Source organism: Lytechinus pictus, chromosome 3, assembly GCF_037042905.1.
Source record: "Lytechinus pictus isolate F3 Inbred chromosome 3, Lp3.0, whole genome shotgun sequence".
In the NCBI taxonomy this organism is placed as follows: domain Eukaryota; kingdom Metazoa; phylum Echinodermata; class Echinoidea; order Temnopleuroida; family Toxopneustidae; genus Lytechinus; species Lytechinus pictus.
In genome coordinates this window covers 28,428,600-28,446,272 of record NC_087247.1, presented here as the reverse complement: position 1 = coordinate 28,446,272, position 17,673 = coordinate 28,428,600, and the positions used below count along the sequence as shown (strand labels likewise).

At 36.7% G+C, this 17,673-nt stretch overlaps 1 protein-coding gene across 2 annotated transcripts in view; it reads left to right on the top strand.

The window, feature by feature from the left end:
• The window catches only part of LOC129255729 (uncharacterized), a 30,812-nt gene extending 13,930 nt beyond the window's left edge, over positions 1-16,882 (top strand). For both annotated transcript variants that reach the window (XM_064096759.1, XM_064096760.1), the window contains exons 10-21: positions 879-1,128; positions 2,064-2,206; positions 4,120-4,194; positions 4,711-4,860; positions 5,559-5,599; positions 6,721-6,895; positions 7,423-7,494; positions 8,059-8,140; positions 9,375-9,436; positions 11,647-11,758; positions 12,715-12,806; positions 13,665-16,882. In XM_064096759.1, the coding sequence (XP_063952829.1) occupies positions 879-1,128; positions 2,064-2,206; positions 4,120-4,194; positions 4,711-4,860; positions 5,559-5,599; positions 6,721-6,895; positions 7,423-7,494; positions 8,059-8,140; positions 9,375-9,436; positions 11,647-11,758; positions 12,715-12,806; positions 13,665-13,819 (1,409 nt within the window). In that variant the 3' untranslated portion in view covers positions 13,820-16,882. The remainder of the gene's footprint in view (positions 1-878; positions 1,129-2,063; positions 2,207-4,119; positions 4,195-4,710; positions 4,861-5,558; positions 5,600-6,720; positions 6,896-7,422; positions 7,495-8,058; positions 8,141-9,374; positions 9,437-11,646; positions 11,759-12,714; positions 12,807-13,664) is intronic.
• Positions 16,883-17,673: the final 791 nt, after the last annotated feature.

Genomic DNA, 17,673 nt, shown 5'->3' with positions numbered 1-17,673 from the left:
TAACCATCAATGATACAGGAAATGAATTAGACTATTATTTTATTCAAAACTAAAATGTTTTTGAGAGAAAAGTACTTGTTTTTGCTAGTTGGTAACATAATTAGTATGGTAAGAAATGTACATTAAGTGGTGAATTAGTGTGTTGTCATTTAAGTGGGCCTGTATTACAAGACTACACGGTTCAGAATGTTGCATTATACTGGTCAGATGTGAGGAGTTGAGGACTTTAGGTGGCGCTGTTAAGGCTTCTGGTTCGTTTCTGTTTTAATAAAAGTTTGAATGTGAAAATGGTCATATTGCGACTTAGGAGATACATGTAGAGGCAGTTTGAATAATATGTTGAATTTATATTCACTTGGTCTACAAGTAATTGGTCTACTTCTAAAGGCCACCGCACACCTTACAACCTGACTGGTTCAGACTGGCTTGCGACTGAGTGAGTAGATATGAATCGCAAGGTAGTCATAAGCCTCGACACCGCACACCTTGCGATCCGACTACCATGCTGTCTGCGACTCACGCATGCGCTTTTTGCCATAGCAACTGAGAAAATGCGCTTACTATTGCGTATGCGCGTTTATCATTATACGCGTCGTGCAACTCTGCTGTCTGATTGGCTGGAAGTTGGATTGAGCTTGCGATTAAGTCAGAAGGATTTGACATGTCAAATCCTTACGATTTTCCTTTAATGACAAGAGATGTGACGTCACATCTCCCCTCACCCAGTCGCAAGCCAGTCGTAGACCAGTCGGGTCGTGAGGTGTGCGGTGGCCTTAACACATGGGGGAAACCCAATTGGTCTACTATCAATATGGTGCCATTGCCATTCGGTCCACTTTACACTTAGTCTAAGACTCATTTCATTTGTATCCACACAGCTGCTGCAGCGTTACAGAGACTCGTCAATGTTGCCCCTCCCCCTCCCAGTCAGACCTCCCCACCCACGGAGAGACCCATCCCAACCCTCCTTGACATGTGTGTCAAGTGTACATCCAAGCGTTTGGAAGGACACCAGACAGGGTTCAGCCGACTGGAAGCAGTGCCTCCCATGGTGGCAGAGAGGCTGCTGACGGAGCTGAAGAAGTCGGGACATCTCAGACCAAAAACATTGATGATGTTTGTTCCTTGGTAAGTTGTGCAACAGTTACTTAAAATAGCATTTATTCTGAAATGAATGAAATTATACTTATCAATCTGTCTATAATATGCCAACTCACAGTCAAGTTGTCTAATTTGACCTTTTTGATATTTGATGATAATGATAAGCACTTATTGCTTAATACAAATGCTTCTAAGCACTGCTTATTACTAACCCCTCTTCAGCATAGCTGCCACTGCATATTATTACCCCAGCCGTAGCATCTATACCAATAAGGTACTCTTTAGCATTTCAAGGAATAAATTCCTAACACATAGCCATTTACCTCACCTGGGTCAAGTGTGGAAATGTAGATCAATGGCATGCCTTGCCAGAGGATGTTAGTGCCGAGGCAGGGATTGAATCCTGAACCTTGTGATCTATGGTCTGGAATAATCTCCATTAGAACATTACACCTCTACACCAGTACAATTTTTGTACCTTCTAGAATTATCACTATCACTGCTCCATGAATATCTTTGTTTGCAAGTTTCAGAAGAATACTTATACATGCTGTATACTGATTTTTACATATCTTCCACAAGTACAAAGTCAGCACTTGTGTCTGTAGTACTTCTATCAACCCATGCACTGAATATATATATATATATATATATATATGCATACATCCTACGTAAGGGCGAAGTCTACCCTCACTGACCCTTGTCTTTCAATAAGAGGGTCTTGGGTTCAAATCTCTGCCATTGTGTGTTTTTCTTCAGCACAAAATTTACACACATTGTGCTGCACTCTACCAGATGAGGTGAAAGGGTACCCAGGCAGAATTAATCCCTTCCTCCAATGCACAGCGGTTGAAACAGCAGCTCGAGCTAAAGCCGTGGTAATAGTAATCGTGCACGACGGAGTAGTTTATTTCTAGATAGATGGTGGTGTATAAATGCCTATTATTTTTTTTCTCCTGCAGCCACTTGCAACGTCTTGCCCTAGACTGCTATAAGTACACGACCAATGAACTCCTTCAGACTGTACGTCCTCACATCCATCTATCTTCTCTCAATCTTGCCTCGTGTCCTCTTATCACAGATCAGGGTCTACAGCATATTACAAGTAAGTGATGGTATCAGTTGGTCTATAAACATTGTATGTAGAGCTGTCAATCATTACCTTGATGCAGTAATCATTACTCTTTTTCATTTAGATTACAGTATTACACTTTCTATTTATTATTCTATAAATGGAGAAAAAAAATATTCATAGAATTTACATGAGTGTATTCGATTGGATAAAAGTAATTTCAGGTAACCAGACCAAGGTTAAATGTGATGTTGGAGTAAATATTAAAAGGTAATTATTTGTGGTGAAAAAAATATGTTAAGGGCCGTGGGGACAAATCCGAACTTATTTACAAAGATTCTCACATCACTTTGAGTTGAAATAATTGAGAGTCACATTGCAGTTGTAGAATTCAGATGGGCTCATCATCGTCTGATGTGTTTTGCAGGTTGTAGTTTTATGGCAGACCTGTTGTTAGAATCTGGCTCTATTTTTTGGACTAGATCTGTGTCACTTTGAACTATTTCCTTATCTGCTACAGATACCTCTGTTCTTGAAAGTCAAACCATTCCATCTCAAGATTGAGATCAAAGTTCAGTTCTTCACCAAGATCATGTGGTTCTGGACGGGGTCGTACAAAACTTGCATTAGGACAAGCGATAGCATGAAGAGTAGGTTTAGGGCGTGGCCTTTGTTTGGAACTTCAGGTGTATTTTTCCCCCAATGTCAATGGCTTGAAACAAGGCATCAAGACATCTGCTGCTTCTTAGTGTCAGTTACTCTACCAGTATAAGAATGAAGACTGGACTCATTCGCATGGCCTGAAATCTTACAAATGTCTCTGTTCTTAAAACCTTCTCCATCCAGAATAGAATTACACTTAGCACAAAGACAGTGAATGGTATATGTTTTTGACAGTTCAGCATTTTGGAAAGTTGGAACACAGCAGTTCCAAGTGTGTATTTTTTTCGTCCGGGCATATTTTGAACCACAGACTGTCTTAGGGACTAAGGACAGAAGGCTTTGTAGTTTGGAATAGGAATTTGCATTCAGGGTTCAATTTTGAAAGGTTCTTTTCAAGCGAACCAACGGGACAGTTTTCATTTTCCGTCACCTGCTCTAGCTGCTCTGCCATCTTCTCCAGATTTTTTTTGTTGACTCATTGACCGCCTGTGTCACATTTTGGTGACCATTTTCAGATCTTTCTTAAGTGCCTGTAAGTTGTTTTCTCCCTCTTCGGCATATACATAACATTAGTTCAAACCAAACTTTGTCTTGAAGCTCAGACGGTAAGCTCTGATCGAAGACGTCAGATTCATATAGTTTCTTCTAGTCGTTATTGGTTTTGGATTATATGATGCTTTACGTTCTCCTTTTCCAATTTCCTTTAATTCCACAGATGAAGCTTTAAATGCTTCATTGTCAAATTCTGAATCTTTGATAATATTAATCAGATCTTGGTGCTCACTTTTCAAGTGCCAGTTGAGTCCAATGCATATTGCATTATATGTAAGAGATTTTTCATGCAGAAACTCACGGAACACAGCATCTTTGTTGATCACAGATATTATCAAATTCATCTTCACCAAAACTTGAAAATCTCTTAGAAGTAGTCATTTTCTATGATAAGGCTTTCATCAGACACATGTACGCTGCGCTGCTATGCTGTACATACATGTATGCATCATGCTCTGCATAGAGCTAGCCGTGCTGCCCAGTATCTAGAACTGCATTGCTTCACAACCTGGTTCCAACAGGCTTTCGTGAATACTGCCTGCTGTGGAATTAAATGCAAAAGTCAATGGGAAAACCAAAATATCCCTCACTCCCAACAGATTATAAAAGCTTTAAACTGTTTATTGAAGTTTGTTTTAAAACATACAATACAGTGACACAGTGTCTTTTTATACTGCCAAAATATATCCGGAGAACAAACTTCATGATTTCTAAATTTGTCAACACCATAGGTCTGAAGAAGCTTCAGCACTTGAACCTGAGCAACAACAAGAGTCTTACTGACAAGGTCTTCCAAACTCTTCAAGGTATGTTATACTGGAAGACTCCCCAGGGAGTGGAGAGGGTTCATTTTCACTGTGTATTGGCAAGGCAGAATCTGATGAGTGGGGTGATGATTTATTTGTAAAGGGACATTTGTAGAGACGTTACGGAGGCATTGGAAGCTATAGATAAGTGAAATAATGTTTTTATTATTGAATATGAAATGTCTTGCTGGATTGCTCCCCAGGGAGTGTAGAAAGTGTATACATTGTGTGGGCAAGCCAGGATCCTATGTCTTGGGTAATAATATCTGTAAAGCACTGATAAACGTTGTTTGGATGTATTAAGTACTATATGGAAGTGGAACAATATCATCGTTATAATTATCAGCTTAGACAATATTCAAATATCGTCAGAAGAAATGTGTGCTTACAGAGATTAGCATTGATCTGTTCTTTTGGTATACTCCACCTTAAGTGAATGTTCAATGAAAGATCTGTATGTTATCCAGTGATCAATAGTGCAATCATCCTTGGTCTTATTTTCTTTCTTTTTGATAGTGTTTTCAAGTTTGTCAACATTGCTACTTGAAGGGACTTCAGTGACGGATGCTGGTATCGAAGCCTTTGTTGCTGTCCCTCCTCCCAACCTCACAAACCTGAGCCTGAACAGGACCGGTGTAACAGACCTGGCAATACTCTTCCTAGCAAGTGGGTATTGAATCAGCAGTGGTTGTTTCTCTTTATTGCTTTGAAAAACAAAAATGCTTGCTCTCATGGACTTTGTAATGAGAAATGTACATCAGCTTGTCAGAGACTTCAGTTGATTTGGATTGGGCCTGAGTCATAGATTCCGGAACATCGAATCCATCCGATGCGACCAGACTCTGGTGTTCTAAGGAAACCAGTGAAAGTAGCACAAAATTCATGCTTATAGAATTCAGTCTGAGAGTTAAATGTCCAATGTTCTTTTTGTTTTCTCAAAAGATTTACATTCAAGTTCAAACATAATATCAATGAAATTAATGTATAGAAGCGTTATGCATGCCATATTTCTTAATCTACTCATCTGGATTTTCCAGTTTTGTGCAGGGATCATCTGGTTCCAGTCAACATAAGGGGCCCATTTTATAAAACTTGTTATAAAAAATTTGCAATAACAGTTCAAATCTACCAAAATCCATCGAGTTGATTGGCGGATAGTGAACTTATTATAGAAATACTGCATTTGTTATTATAACAAATCTTTGTTAAACATGAACCAGGTAAATCTACCTGTTGGTGTTAGAGAATTTAGTATTATTCAACGGGATAATTTTCCCTACAAGTGTGTAAAATCTATGACATGCCTCTTTATTTATAATCTTTCACCTTTGACCTTTATCTTATTTTTTTATTTTTTGAACCAGGATTATCAAAGTTAAGGAACCTTGGTCTTGAGCAGACACAGGTAAGTTTGAGGATTCCTGTTTCTCAACACTTACCACCAGGCCTTGGCCCTGTAACTTAAACTTAAGCGATTGATTGTGGGCTGATTTTTACAATTGATAATACACAATAATCAATGCAATCAATCATAGAAATCAGCCACATGATCAAGATTGATGTTACATGGCCCAGGGGGCCGTTTCATGAAGCTGTTCGTAAGTTAAGAGCGACTTTAAGAACGACCGGTGAACCTTTCTTACGCGCTTAACCATCGCCATAGACGCCAATGAATGTACCATTTTCCTCAAGAAAGGATCACCAGTCATTCTTAATGTCACTCTTAACTTACGAGCAGCTTTATGAAACACCCACCAGCAGTTGTCAGATGATAGAGCTTAGACCAAGCAACCAAATGTGAATTCATATCACTTTCCCAGAAGCTTAGATAACATTGAGAGCACAACTGTCTCGACAAAAATCTTGCAATTGGCTATCCATAGTTAGAGACATAGATTAACATTCCAAAGGTCCAATATAACAAAAAAATCTTGATTGCAATGTGTGTTGTATTTAACATTGTTCATATGGATTCTTTAAAACACCAAGGAAGGAAAAAAAAAAATTTGAAGACACTTTCAAGATATCTTTGACTGAAAATCATTTAATTCATCTCCTTGGGAGTCTACACATGTAGTATATGGAATGAAAACAGGATGGTGCTCCTAATCACTTTATTTTTCACTTTTTTGAAGCATTAAATGATTTTGTGGTGCAAATCTTCAGAGCTCACTTTTACAACATATCACAGAAACATATGACAAATGGGATCTTAGAGCTTAGATATTTTAAGATCAAGTCAATGTTCTTCAGTCCCTTTAAACCGCATATTCAAGTTAGGTTCCTTGACATTTGCTCCGGCGACAATGGAATGACCAACTTCAACCCTGGATTTAACACTATACCCTATTGTAAACCTAACGCTAATCCTTACATAAAACCCTATTGCAACCCTAACCCAATATCTTAGACGAAATAAAGCTCGGAGCAAATGTCAAGCGTCACCTTAATTTGATACCCCTTTGTGCATATAGTTGTTTTTCTCTTGGATATTTCAACAGAATGATTACTATCTTTATTCATCAGGTGAAATCCTTGGAACACATTGGTCACTTGAGTCAGCTGGTGTCTTTGAACCTGTCAAGGAATCGTCTAGAGAGTGATGCGTTGCTCCGGCTTCATCAGGTCCCTACTCTCAAGGTACTTCATATCTCACATGTTGAAGGTATCACCGGTGATCAAGCTCTCGTTTGTCTACAAGGTAAGAATATTGTTGCCCTTTCTATTCCCTCTAAGTTTTCTCTCTCTTTTCTCGTCTCTCTCTCTCTCTCAAGCCAGAAATTGTATCTATAGTATCAAACTTCCCCAGCAAGCCTTTAATATTCTAGTACATATTTTCTACGGAAGTTGAAACAGGATGATGCATTTCAAATGTTGTGCCATCAAAGTTTATGGTCAAGTGAAAAGTTTATCCAGAAATTTTGGAGTATTGTGTATGGGAAAAAAAAAATAGTATTCAATTAATTTCATATTTATTCATTTTTATCTTTCAATCTTTTCATATTTGCAATGATAGTTCAATTTACATACATACAACATCCTACAACATAAAACAGTTAAATCAAATCGCACAATTTAATAACAGCATGAAATAGAAAGGGAAGGTGACCGATTATTTTCATGTATTCAGACAATTAATCAATCCAAAGAAACTTACCTTACTCCCCCCCCCCCCCATGGATAAATAAGGGTAACATTAATGATTTTGAAATGATTTTCTTCTTCTAGGGTTACAGTTGTTGCAGTTATCTTTGCCAGATAGGCACACCACAACAGACAATGGTCTCAAATGTATTGCCGGTAAGCTTTTTTTTGTTTTTTAAACTGATGTATCTTATCCTGCCAAATAGCCTTTTGTACATGTAAATAAAAACCTGTTTACTTATTTTCTGGCAATCGAATTTGTACCCCAAATCTGAATTTTGAAAAATCCCAAAAATTCCCAGCCCCAAAAAAATCAGACAGTGAGAATATGAAACCTTTTGAAGACCTAGAAATTAGTTTTGAGACTTTTTTTTAGTAATAATCATGTAATGAATCTGATTATTTGAGTGGAGTCTGTCTTAAAAATCTTGCCCTTATCAATGCTTGTTATATACCCTTACCCAGAGATGCAGCATTTTCCTTTATTTGAACAAAATATTACAGATTTATTGAAAAATACTTTTTTTGTTAAATGCGTGTACACGTGTTTATTGGAGGAAGTTCAAACTAATCCTTTCACATCCGAAATCCTTTTTTTCTTCATCCCTCAAAACTCTGCAATTCTTCTTACGGGGTTGGCATCCCTGCCTATTCTCTTTTTCTGATTGACTGATTCTTGAATTTAGTCTACAGTTGTCTTGCCCTTTCTTCTGTTTCTAGGAATGTCACTGTGTTCAATAGATTTGACTGACTACATTCACATCACTGATGCAGGAATACACCATCTTGCTGATATGACAAGGTAAAATCCTTTCACAGATAATTTCTAAAAATACCTCATGAGAAGCAAGTATCCATTCTGTACAAAACTTGTAGGAGTAATTGCTGTTTGGCTCCTCGCAATTTGCATTAACTTGCTGGAGTTGCATTCATTCCTATGCAGTTTTGTCATTGCTAGCACTGGTGTACAAGGGGAGGGGGGGAGGTACTTGTGGGCCACCCCCCCCCCAAAAAAAAAAGGTCCAAAACAAAAAAAAAAAGAATAGGGAAAAAGTGAAAAGGAAAGGGGTAAGGATGAGATATGATATTTACTGAATATTACATGTATGTCAAAATCTATCACAAATTTAGATTTTCACTTTAGAAAGGTCAAAATATTTGCTCACTTGCTCAGTATTTAATAGAAATTTTGCCACATACTCCATATTATGCCCCCTCAAATTTTTTGGCCCATTATGCATTAGTGATTTCTAGCACTATGATCAATCCAGAGTGTTACCTATAGGCCTACATGTGTATGAAATACAGAGGGAAGAAATATCTTTGTATGGGTGCCTCTTAAGGGACGATCACTCTTTGGCAGTTCACGGTCGTTTGCCCCCCGAAGTTGGATGCAACTAGAGTCCTTCATTATGGAGTTTCGCCAATTTACTTTTCGATGGAATATAATAGGGGGCTTATTAATTTGTTAGGCAAGCACAATTCATAAGAAACCTGCCAAATGTAATTCACAGGAAGCAAGTTTAATAAAGTGCTGTGATTGCATTTAGCTTTAATAGGGGGCACACCACCAAGAACTGCCCTCTTGACCAGGGACGTGTGATTGTCTCTAGAGAAGTGGTGCATTGTGGCCCAGTGGATTGATCTTTGGACTTTAAAACAGAGGGTCATCATGGGTTCGAATCCCAGCCGTGGTGAAATTTTCTTCAGTAAGAAATCGATCCACAGTATGCTATAGGTGAGGTAAATGGGTACCGGCAGGAAGTAATTCCTCAAAAAGCTGTGAGTGCTGGAATCTGTAGCCTAGCTTAGCCAGGGTGATATAGGAGCACCTTTAGCACCTGACAATTTGGATAAGTGCTCTATACAATAAAGTAGAGTGAAAAAGAGGGGAGGTGGTTGAGCAAGTGAGGAGGGAGAGAGAAAGAATGGGGCAGGCTTCAAGGGTTTTGGGGGTAAATGATTAGATCATTAAAATTCTTGGTTTCAGGTGTTTCTTATTGTGTTTTGATTACCGTCTATTATGTCTCTCACAGTCTTCGCAAACTCACTATCACAAACACCAAGGTGACCAGTGCAGGCATGCAGTACTTGAATGGTGAGTTAAACCCAGCACACACTTCTTGATCTGTTGTGATCCGATTTTCAAAGAAATCATAACATTTGCCTAGAACCTTTAATATCTTTATTATCACAGATCTGAATAGTTGTATGAATACTAAAATTGACATTGTAGTCTTTCCCAAGCCTCCCTGTAAATATAAAAAGAAATTCAGTTTCAAAGCATAATGACGTCATCATCAGCTGCAACTTGAAGAGAATACAAATTTACTCTGATCGCAAGGCTTTCAGCAAAGCAAAATTATGTTTTTAGTATTTCTAGCATTATGCCAAAATTCAAATTTGGATTGTGTAGTGTAGCACAGGCGTTATGATGTCTTTCCAATCCAAATCTATCTCAAGCAATATTTATTTCCTTCCAAGACAACAATGACACTGTTAGAATACTGCTTTTCTTGGTTTTCATTTATAACCGAGGTATGATAGTGACTTGCGGTATCATAAACAGTGTCAAATATTTTTTTAACGTTATTAGCATGGGTTTACAAAGAAACAGGTTACATAAGTAAATGTACAAAGGAAGATTGTGCAACCTTTGTGCATTATAAAATGATCAGTCTATTGCCTAAGAGAAAATATGTGTGAGAACTCATTAACAGACAGTTATTTGTTCATTGCTTTACAGATTTGAGCTCATTGGCCCAAATTCACTAGAGTGGTTTTGAAATTAGTTTTGAACCATGGTTTATGCAGATTTCATGCATTACTTAATTTATTTAGTACATACACTGAGAAAGGGTTCAATAATGAATGCAAATATATTTGCTGAATTCATCTTTGATGATATGGTTTGAGTCACTTTTATAGATTAATGTTTATAAAGAGTAGAATACTTAATTAGAAAATGTCTGCCCATTCATGCTCAAACAAGCATGAATTCAGCAACCCAGACAAACTTGGAGCCCTTTTCTCTGTGCATGCTAATTTAAAGGACAAGTCCACCCCAATGAAAAGTTCTAATGAACAAAAAGAGAAAAATCAAATGAGCATAACACTGAAAATTTCATCAAAATCTGATGTAAAATAAAAAAGTTATGACATATTGAAGTTTCGCTTGATTTCACAAAGCAGTTATATGCACATCCTGGTCAATATGCAAATGATCAGACTGATGACGTCATCCTCTAACTATTTCTTTTGTATTTTACTATATGAAATATGAAATATTTTAATTTTCTCCTCATTGTCAAGTGAAACAAAGATTAATTCCTCCCTGAACATGTGGAATTAGCATTACTCTAATACTACATGCTTCAGTCAAGTTGGCCCTTATTGTCAAATCTGTAAAAAATGAAATATTGTATAATTCAAACAATAAAAAACAAAAGAAGTGAGTGATGGTCATAATTGATAATAATAATCATTTGCATATCACTGAGTTGTGCATATAACTGTTTTGTGAAAAATAAGCGAAAATTTGAAATGTCATAACTTTCTTATTTTACATCCGATTGTGATGAAATTTTCAGCGTTATGGTAGTTTGATTTTTCTCTATTTATTCAGATCAACATTTTTCTGGGGTGGATTTGACCTTTAAAGATAAAAATAAGTAGTTGCAGTAAACACTAATTTCATGAAAAAAACTGTAATACTAAGGTTAATTGTCACTATATCATCATAGATCTGGACCAGGTACAATTTCATTAACTGAACTTTGTGAAATTATAAGCTGGAAAAAATGATCACATTGCAGATCACCCTGAAGATCATCAGTACAGCACATGTAGGACAGTGTATTATTATTGCTTGGGTAAAGACTCCATATCTGGCTGAAATTTCACGCTTGCTACTTCTCAGCAATTACACAATTTCTTCTAGAATCCTTTGGCACATATGTTTTATTCATACATACAGACATGAAGTTAATCATTGGATTGGATTCTGCACTAACTCATTTTGAAATCTTTATGACGACTGGCATTTATCTTTAAGCTTAACTAATGTATAACAAATGTGTCGATGGTGTTGATTTTTACCTGATTGCTAGAAAGCATGAATGCTTGTAAGCAAGCAACCAGAGGACTGAAGGCTTTAGGTCCTCTCCAAGGGACTTAGTAATGAGAATAAATGCCTTAATAAAGGGCACTGGTACATCAAGGCGGAATCAAATTTGGGTCACCGGAATCCAAAACCAATCCAAGTACATATTAGTTTTTCCTGGTTTTCTTTCATTTGCCTCCATCAAGGTTTGATAGATTTGCTTGAATTTCATCTCGACCGTACTTCAGTAGATGACCAAGGGGTGACTGTCATCGGTCAGCTGAATAAGCTTCAAGTTCTGAGCATGGCAGAAACTAAGTAGGTGTTTATGTTTCCACCTAACAAAGGTTGTCACTGATGGCATTTGTGTTTTCAGTTAAAATGAATTTATTAGAAAAAAGACGTAAATACCATCGCCTTTTTTTAAATTATAAGATTGTACACAACATGATTGATGTAGGAGAAGTGAATAGGTGCACATGAGCAAATAGAATAGGAAGAAATGATAAAACTTTTAAGATGAATGTTCCATTTGCTAGAACTGATTATTATATGAAGTCCTATCCTCAAACAAATAATGAGTGGAATCATCTCCCGCAAATAGTAATAACAATCGATCACTTAATTGGTGTAGTTTTCAATTTGAAATTTAAGCTATATGATCTGCCTTGTATTTTGCCGATTTGTATTTCTTGTTTAATGTCATTGACTATGTATTTTGTTTTATATCCGGGATGTATACTTGTATGGGTTTTTCTTAACCTTGTTTGGCAACCCGAGACATGTAAATATTTCATTTTATTTGTCTGAATAAATTCAAATGAAATCAAATATATTAATATAAGAGGGTCATGAGGTGAGAGGTCAGTGGTCATATAGGTTAAACATAAACATGGCTTTTTCTGAAATATATTGATTGATCCATTGAAAATACGGTTTAAACAAGGTTCATGAAAATCTTTGAAAATTATGAAGCTAATGTCGCAGGATGAATTTCAACAGTATGCAATACATTCAAAAAGAGGATAAAACAGGAAATGTTTACAACTTCTCACTCTTATTTGGAGCATTTCATGAAACAAATAGTCAATGATTTTCAACAAAAACTGTTATAAGCTACTGAAATCTTTGCATCTGATTGGCTCAGAACAAATCAGGCAGTGAAAATGACTGATTGTTTGCCCCATGAAACACTCCCCTTTACACCCACTAGTTAATGAGAATGATTTGGCTCAAGATTTGGTGTAAACTTTTTTCTTTTCTTTTTTTTGCAGGATAACAGATAAATTTCTCCTCTCTAATGTGATCAACTCATGCCCTCACCTATCACGACTGAATCTCAGTAGAACAGACATATCAGACAAAGGTAAGCATATACCCACATGTGTGTATTATGTCTTTTAAAAATAGATAAAAATCATTATCCCTTCAACTTGTTTACATTGCTTATTATATTTGCTGCTTTATCTCAGCAAATAGAGTAAGGAGTTGGCACAGCTCAGGTGGTGAGGGCACCTGTTTTTGGATAAGATTTTACAATCTCAACATGAGTGGGTTCGTATCCCGCTCATGCCAGCAGATGTTTTTCCAAAAAAATGATGCTAGCATAGTGTGTTAGCGTGCCTCACCGCTATATTTGGATTTGAAATAATTTGAATATATTCAGTGCAGGTGTGAATGCAGTTGGAAAACACTCCTTCCATCGGATAGGACACAAATGTTGGTCCCATATAAGAGAGTCACAACCTATGAATGTTATACGCTATTCATAAAAGGGAAGGGTATTCACCTGGTGTATTGCACCTGCTGATCTCAGGCTTCTGTCTTTACTTCAGAATGAGGGGGGGGGGCATGCCTTGGCTTGATCTCTCAGGAGGCATAAATATATATACAAATAATTTTTTTTTAATTCAAAGTGTAACTCTAACGAGACTAGGGGGCCTGTATCACCCCTCCCCCCCCCCCCCTCCCGATAAACCTGTAACACGAAAAGCTGACAAGACATCGTTCCAGCACTGGTGTCAGATTTCGGACGAGGGTGTAGATTCCTTGTTTGCCCCTGGGTGTCTTTCTAGATCTGCCACTCTCTATGATACCTGGGAAATATTTAGTTTAGGAAGAAATCTTTTCAGCGCAAGTAAAAATTATTATGGGTAAATCTTTAGTTTGTGTGTGATCTTTGATATAATTGTTGTACTATGCTTTTTCTTTCATTTGAATACAGGTATCATCAAGTTGTCGTTGCCTTATCTCACTCATCTTATCCTGGACTATACATGTGTGTCAGTTGACTGTGCACAGAATCTTACCAAGTGCCCTCGCTTGAAGGTTATCCGTACCAATAATCTCAGACATCCAAGAGTTCTAGACCAGAACTAAGACCTGGGACCAACATCCCTCTTAAAGGTTATCCATATCAACACTCTCTGACATCCCATTGTCTTAGACCAAGACTATGGCCAGGAACCAACAGTCCTCTTGATTTTTATCTGGATGTCTTAGACCAGAAGTAAGACCAGGAACTGACAGCCCACTTGAAGGTTATCCATATCAACACTCTCAGACCTCCAAGGGTCTTAGACCAAGGCTAAGACCAGGAACCGATATCCCTCTTGCATAGTGGGACAGAGTTTGAACCAGGGGGTGTTGCAGAAGTGTTGAAATTAATGCAATGGACCCCAGGACCCACTGTTTAACCAAGTTATAATCAATATTATTCTGAGTGTTAGTCCAAAAACCAAGACCAAGCTCTGAAATCATGCTACTAATCTTACCCAGTATGCAATGCCTGTTCCATGGTGTCGGACACGGCAGGAACCTTGGACTGCAAGCTAATAGAACTAGGATAAGATTAGAGAACTTTATTTACTGTATATTCTCTCCAAAAATCTGCTTCATGATTGTTATTTTGGTTTTGGAAGTGCCATGAAAGTACCACCCCCGGGAGCAGTAACAAGAATATAAACAAGCATTATATTTATATATCACTTATTTAATAAGAAACAAAAGGAAGTTCAATGAAAATAAGCCCATGTTACTTGCTATTTAGGATAAAGTACAGGACTTATTATAGATAAAAGATATGACAAGAAAATATACATAAAATGATTTATCCACATTGAAAAAAGGCTATTGAGGAAAGAATGAAATGTTGTAAATTCAGGTGTAATAGGTTGTATTTCAGATTAAGTTTGGTTCAGAAGTTTTAGATTTGTTGGTAGTCTTCTGTCATTCTGTTGTGCCAAATCCTAGATGTGTTTCTGAATTTCCCAAAAATATGTAGTTCAGAAAAATATTAGTAGTAATGTTTACTACCATGTTTCAATCAAAGCCAAATAATAATATGCAACATTTATATAAACGGCTACCCTGATTTTTTAATGTCTGAAGTAAGATTTAATTATGATTTAATTGAATTAAAATTTCCTTCAGAAAGCTATTTATCCACGTAGGCTGCACTCGGCTGCACCTGGTGAGGTGATTGGGCACCCGGTAGAATTTATTCCTTGAATGCTTTTACGTCTATATAGCAAATCAGCTACAGCCGGGTTAACAATAGGATAACAAGTATCAAGCTATATAGTATAGAGGCTTCACTATGTAAATGGACCTGTTATCACATATTTTTAGTAATAAATATATTATCCACACAAGTGAAATGTCTAATACATTGAAATTTACAGAATTTTCCATTTGTAACATTTGTTGAAACTGAGTTTATGTGAATCATACTATGTTGTTGTAAAAGGTAATCCAGGGAGTGTTTCACAAAGATTTAAGTGTGACTTTAGTAGAGTCGCACTTAATTTAATTTTTCAGTTGTGTGTGGTATATAAGTCATCATTGCATTGGTCAGATCATGCGCAAGGGATGCGCAGAACACATATTCATCAGTCAGATTTCGCATTAAATAATGTACGTGGTAAATAGCATGATATGTGCATTGGCGTTTAAGCATGACTCTAAGTCCCACATAAGTCTTTGTGAACAGCATCCCCCAGATCACTTTTATTTTCTCCATGCCATTTTTGTTAATAAACATTTCACAAAAAAACATGTCAGACATTCAGGATTGATAATGATGGTCAATGATCAAATGTTGAAAGTTGTTTTATTTTATATTATGTGTTATGTCTTTAGGTCTTATTTTACCCAGGGTAGCCACTTCAGTTCCGAAAACTGTTCTCCCAGCGGGCCCTGCTTAACATATTAATATCATTATTATTGCTTATAATAGTTGCAAGTTTTTATGTTCAGAATAACACAATGATATGGACTGTTTTTCTTTAATTTCTTTCAATCAAGTCCACCTTAAAACAGAACATTACCCACTGAAAGAGAAATCAGTTAATATTTTCAAATTTTTATTCATTGTTTTAAATTCACTGTTCTAGAGTTTTTACACCATTTTCAGGAGTCAAAAGAAGCCAGAAGAGGGCTTAGAAATACTCCCCTATGGATATTAAAGTTCTTGTCTTAGATTAATTCTTAACTCATTGAATGCACTAGTGCAGTTTATCACCTTTGCTAATGATACAATAAGGTATGATTTTGTTTATTGTACTGATGTCTGATATATTTTGGTATTATGGTCCTCATAAGTGTACATAACTTAGATAAAGATTGTGAAAGATGTAAGCCTAGTAATGGTTGTCCTTTCTACAAAAATACTCTTCAAATGGATTCTTGTTGATCAGCCTTTCTCAATTAATCACTATTATAAGGATTATTTATGATCAGGGGGTGTTTCATAAAGCTGTTCATAAGTTACAAGTGACTTTACAAACGACTGATGATCCCTTTTTAGAAGCTGCATCAACACCAATGAAAATTGGTGCACATAACTTACCTTAAGAAAGGATTTATAGTTGTTTTTAAAGTCGCTCGTAACTTATGAACAGCATTATGAAACACCCACCTGGTGAGTGTTTTATAAAGCTCTTCGTGAAGTTACACACAGTGTTATGCACAAGTGAAACATGGTCCTAGTGCTTAGTCATTTACATACGGATATATGATTTAGTGCAAGAAAGAATCACCAGTCATGCATAACATTTAAACAGCTTTATGAAACACCCCCCTGGGCCCCGTAACACAAAGATTAGTGATTAATCGCTAATCTGAACGAGCAATTCTGATTGGTTCCTAGTCAGTCTACAGAGCCACATGCACATGCAACAAGTATCTTGATAGGCCATCAATCGCTAACCTTTGTGTTATGGCGCCCAGAGTGTCTTATACTGATATTAAATGAGGATTTGTGTTTTTGTTTCACACTTTTCATCCAACTTGATTGATTCTTTGTTAATTGTATAATGTGATTATATATGTGATTGAATCTTGTATAATTTGTGTGCAATGGAAGAGAATATACTTCTATCATTGATGAAAATGATATATCTTACTCTTTGAGAGAAAAAAAATCATCCAGCATTGAATGCACGTTGGTTTGTGTTATTTGTTGATTTTTGAATGGTGTATGATTTTGATGTCCTAGTATGAGAGGGGATCATTAAAATGCACAATATTTAGAGATGTACTAATGGAGATGTACTCAAGAAAATAAGAATAATTGTAAATCTTGTAAGAGTAGGAAAGTATTAAGCTGTTCTATAAAATATAAACTTATTCTTAAAAAGTGGTATGAAGGCTGTAATTCTTATGTAAATATGATTTATGGTCATTGTTAGGTTTATCATGTATTGGGCCTAACAGTGGCCACGGCATGGTTCTGAAGGGGGGGGGGCTGACAATGCAAAAAATCACAATGAGATGGTCATTTTTATGTTTTGTCCAGGGTTTTGGAAAAACACATGTCCACCCCACCCCCCTCCACCTTTCCCATAATGAGAGAGAGAGAGATCATGGGATGTGAAGAGAAACTTGAGGAATTTTCTCTTCCCTAATTCCTTTTAATTATTGAAATCTTTACCTACCGGGTATATATTTTAATTCTGTCTACCAAAGCCAGTATTTCCACTCTTTGTGATATTCTTCATACTTCGTCTTTTCAAAAGAAATATGATATGAAATCCTCAAGTTGGTCATTCCAGGAATTGAAAGGCAATACAAATGTCTAATTTTAAACTTAGAAGAAAGTGAGTTAAAATTGTTTTTCTCTTTCTCCATGTGTCGATTACACAGGGGCAGTGGAATGGTTTTGAAAGTGGGGGGATGAGCTGAGAGCCGGAGGGGTGCTAACCCAGGGCTAACCATGCCAAAAATCATAATCA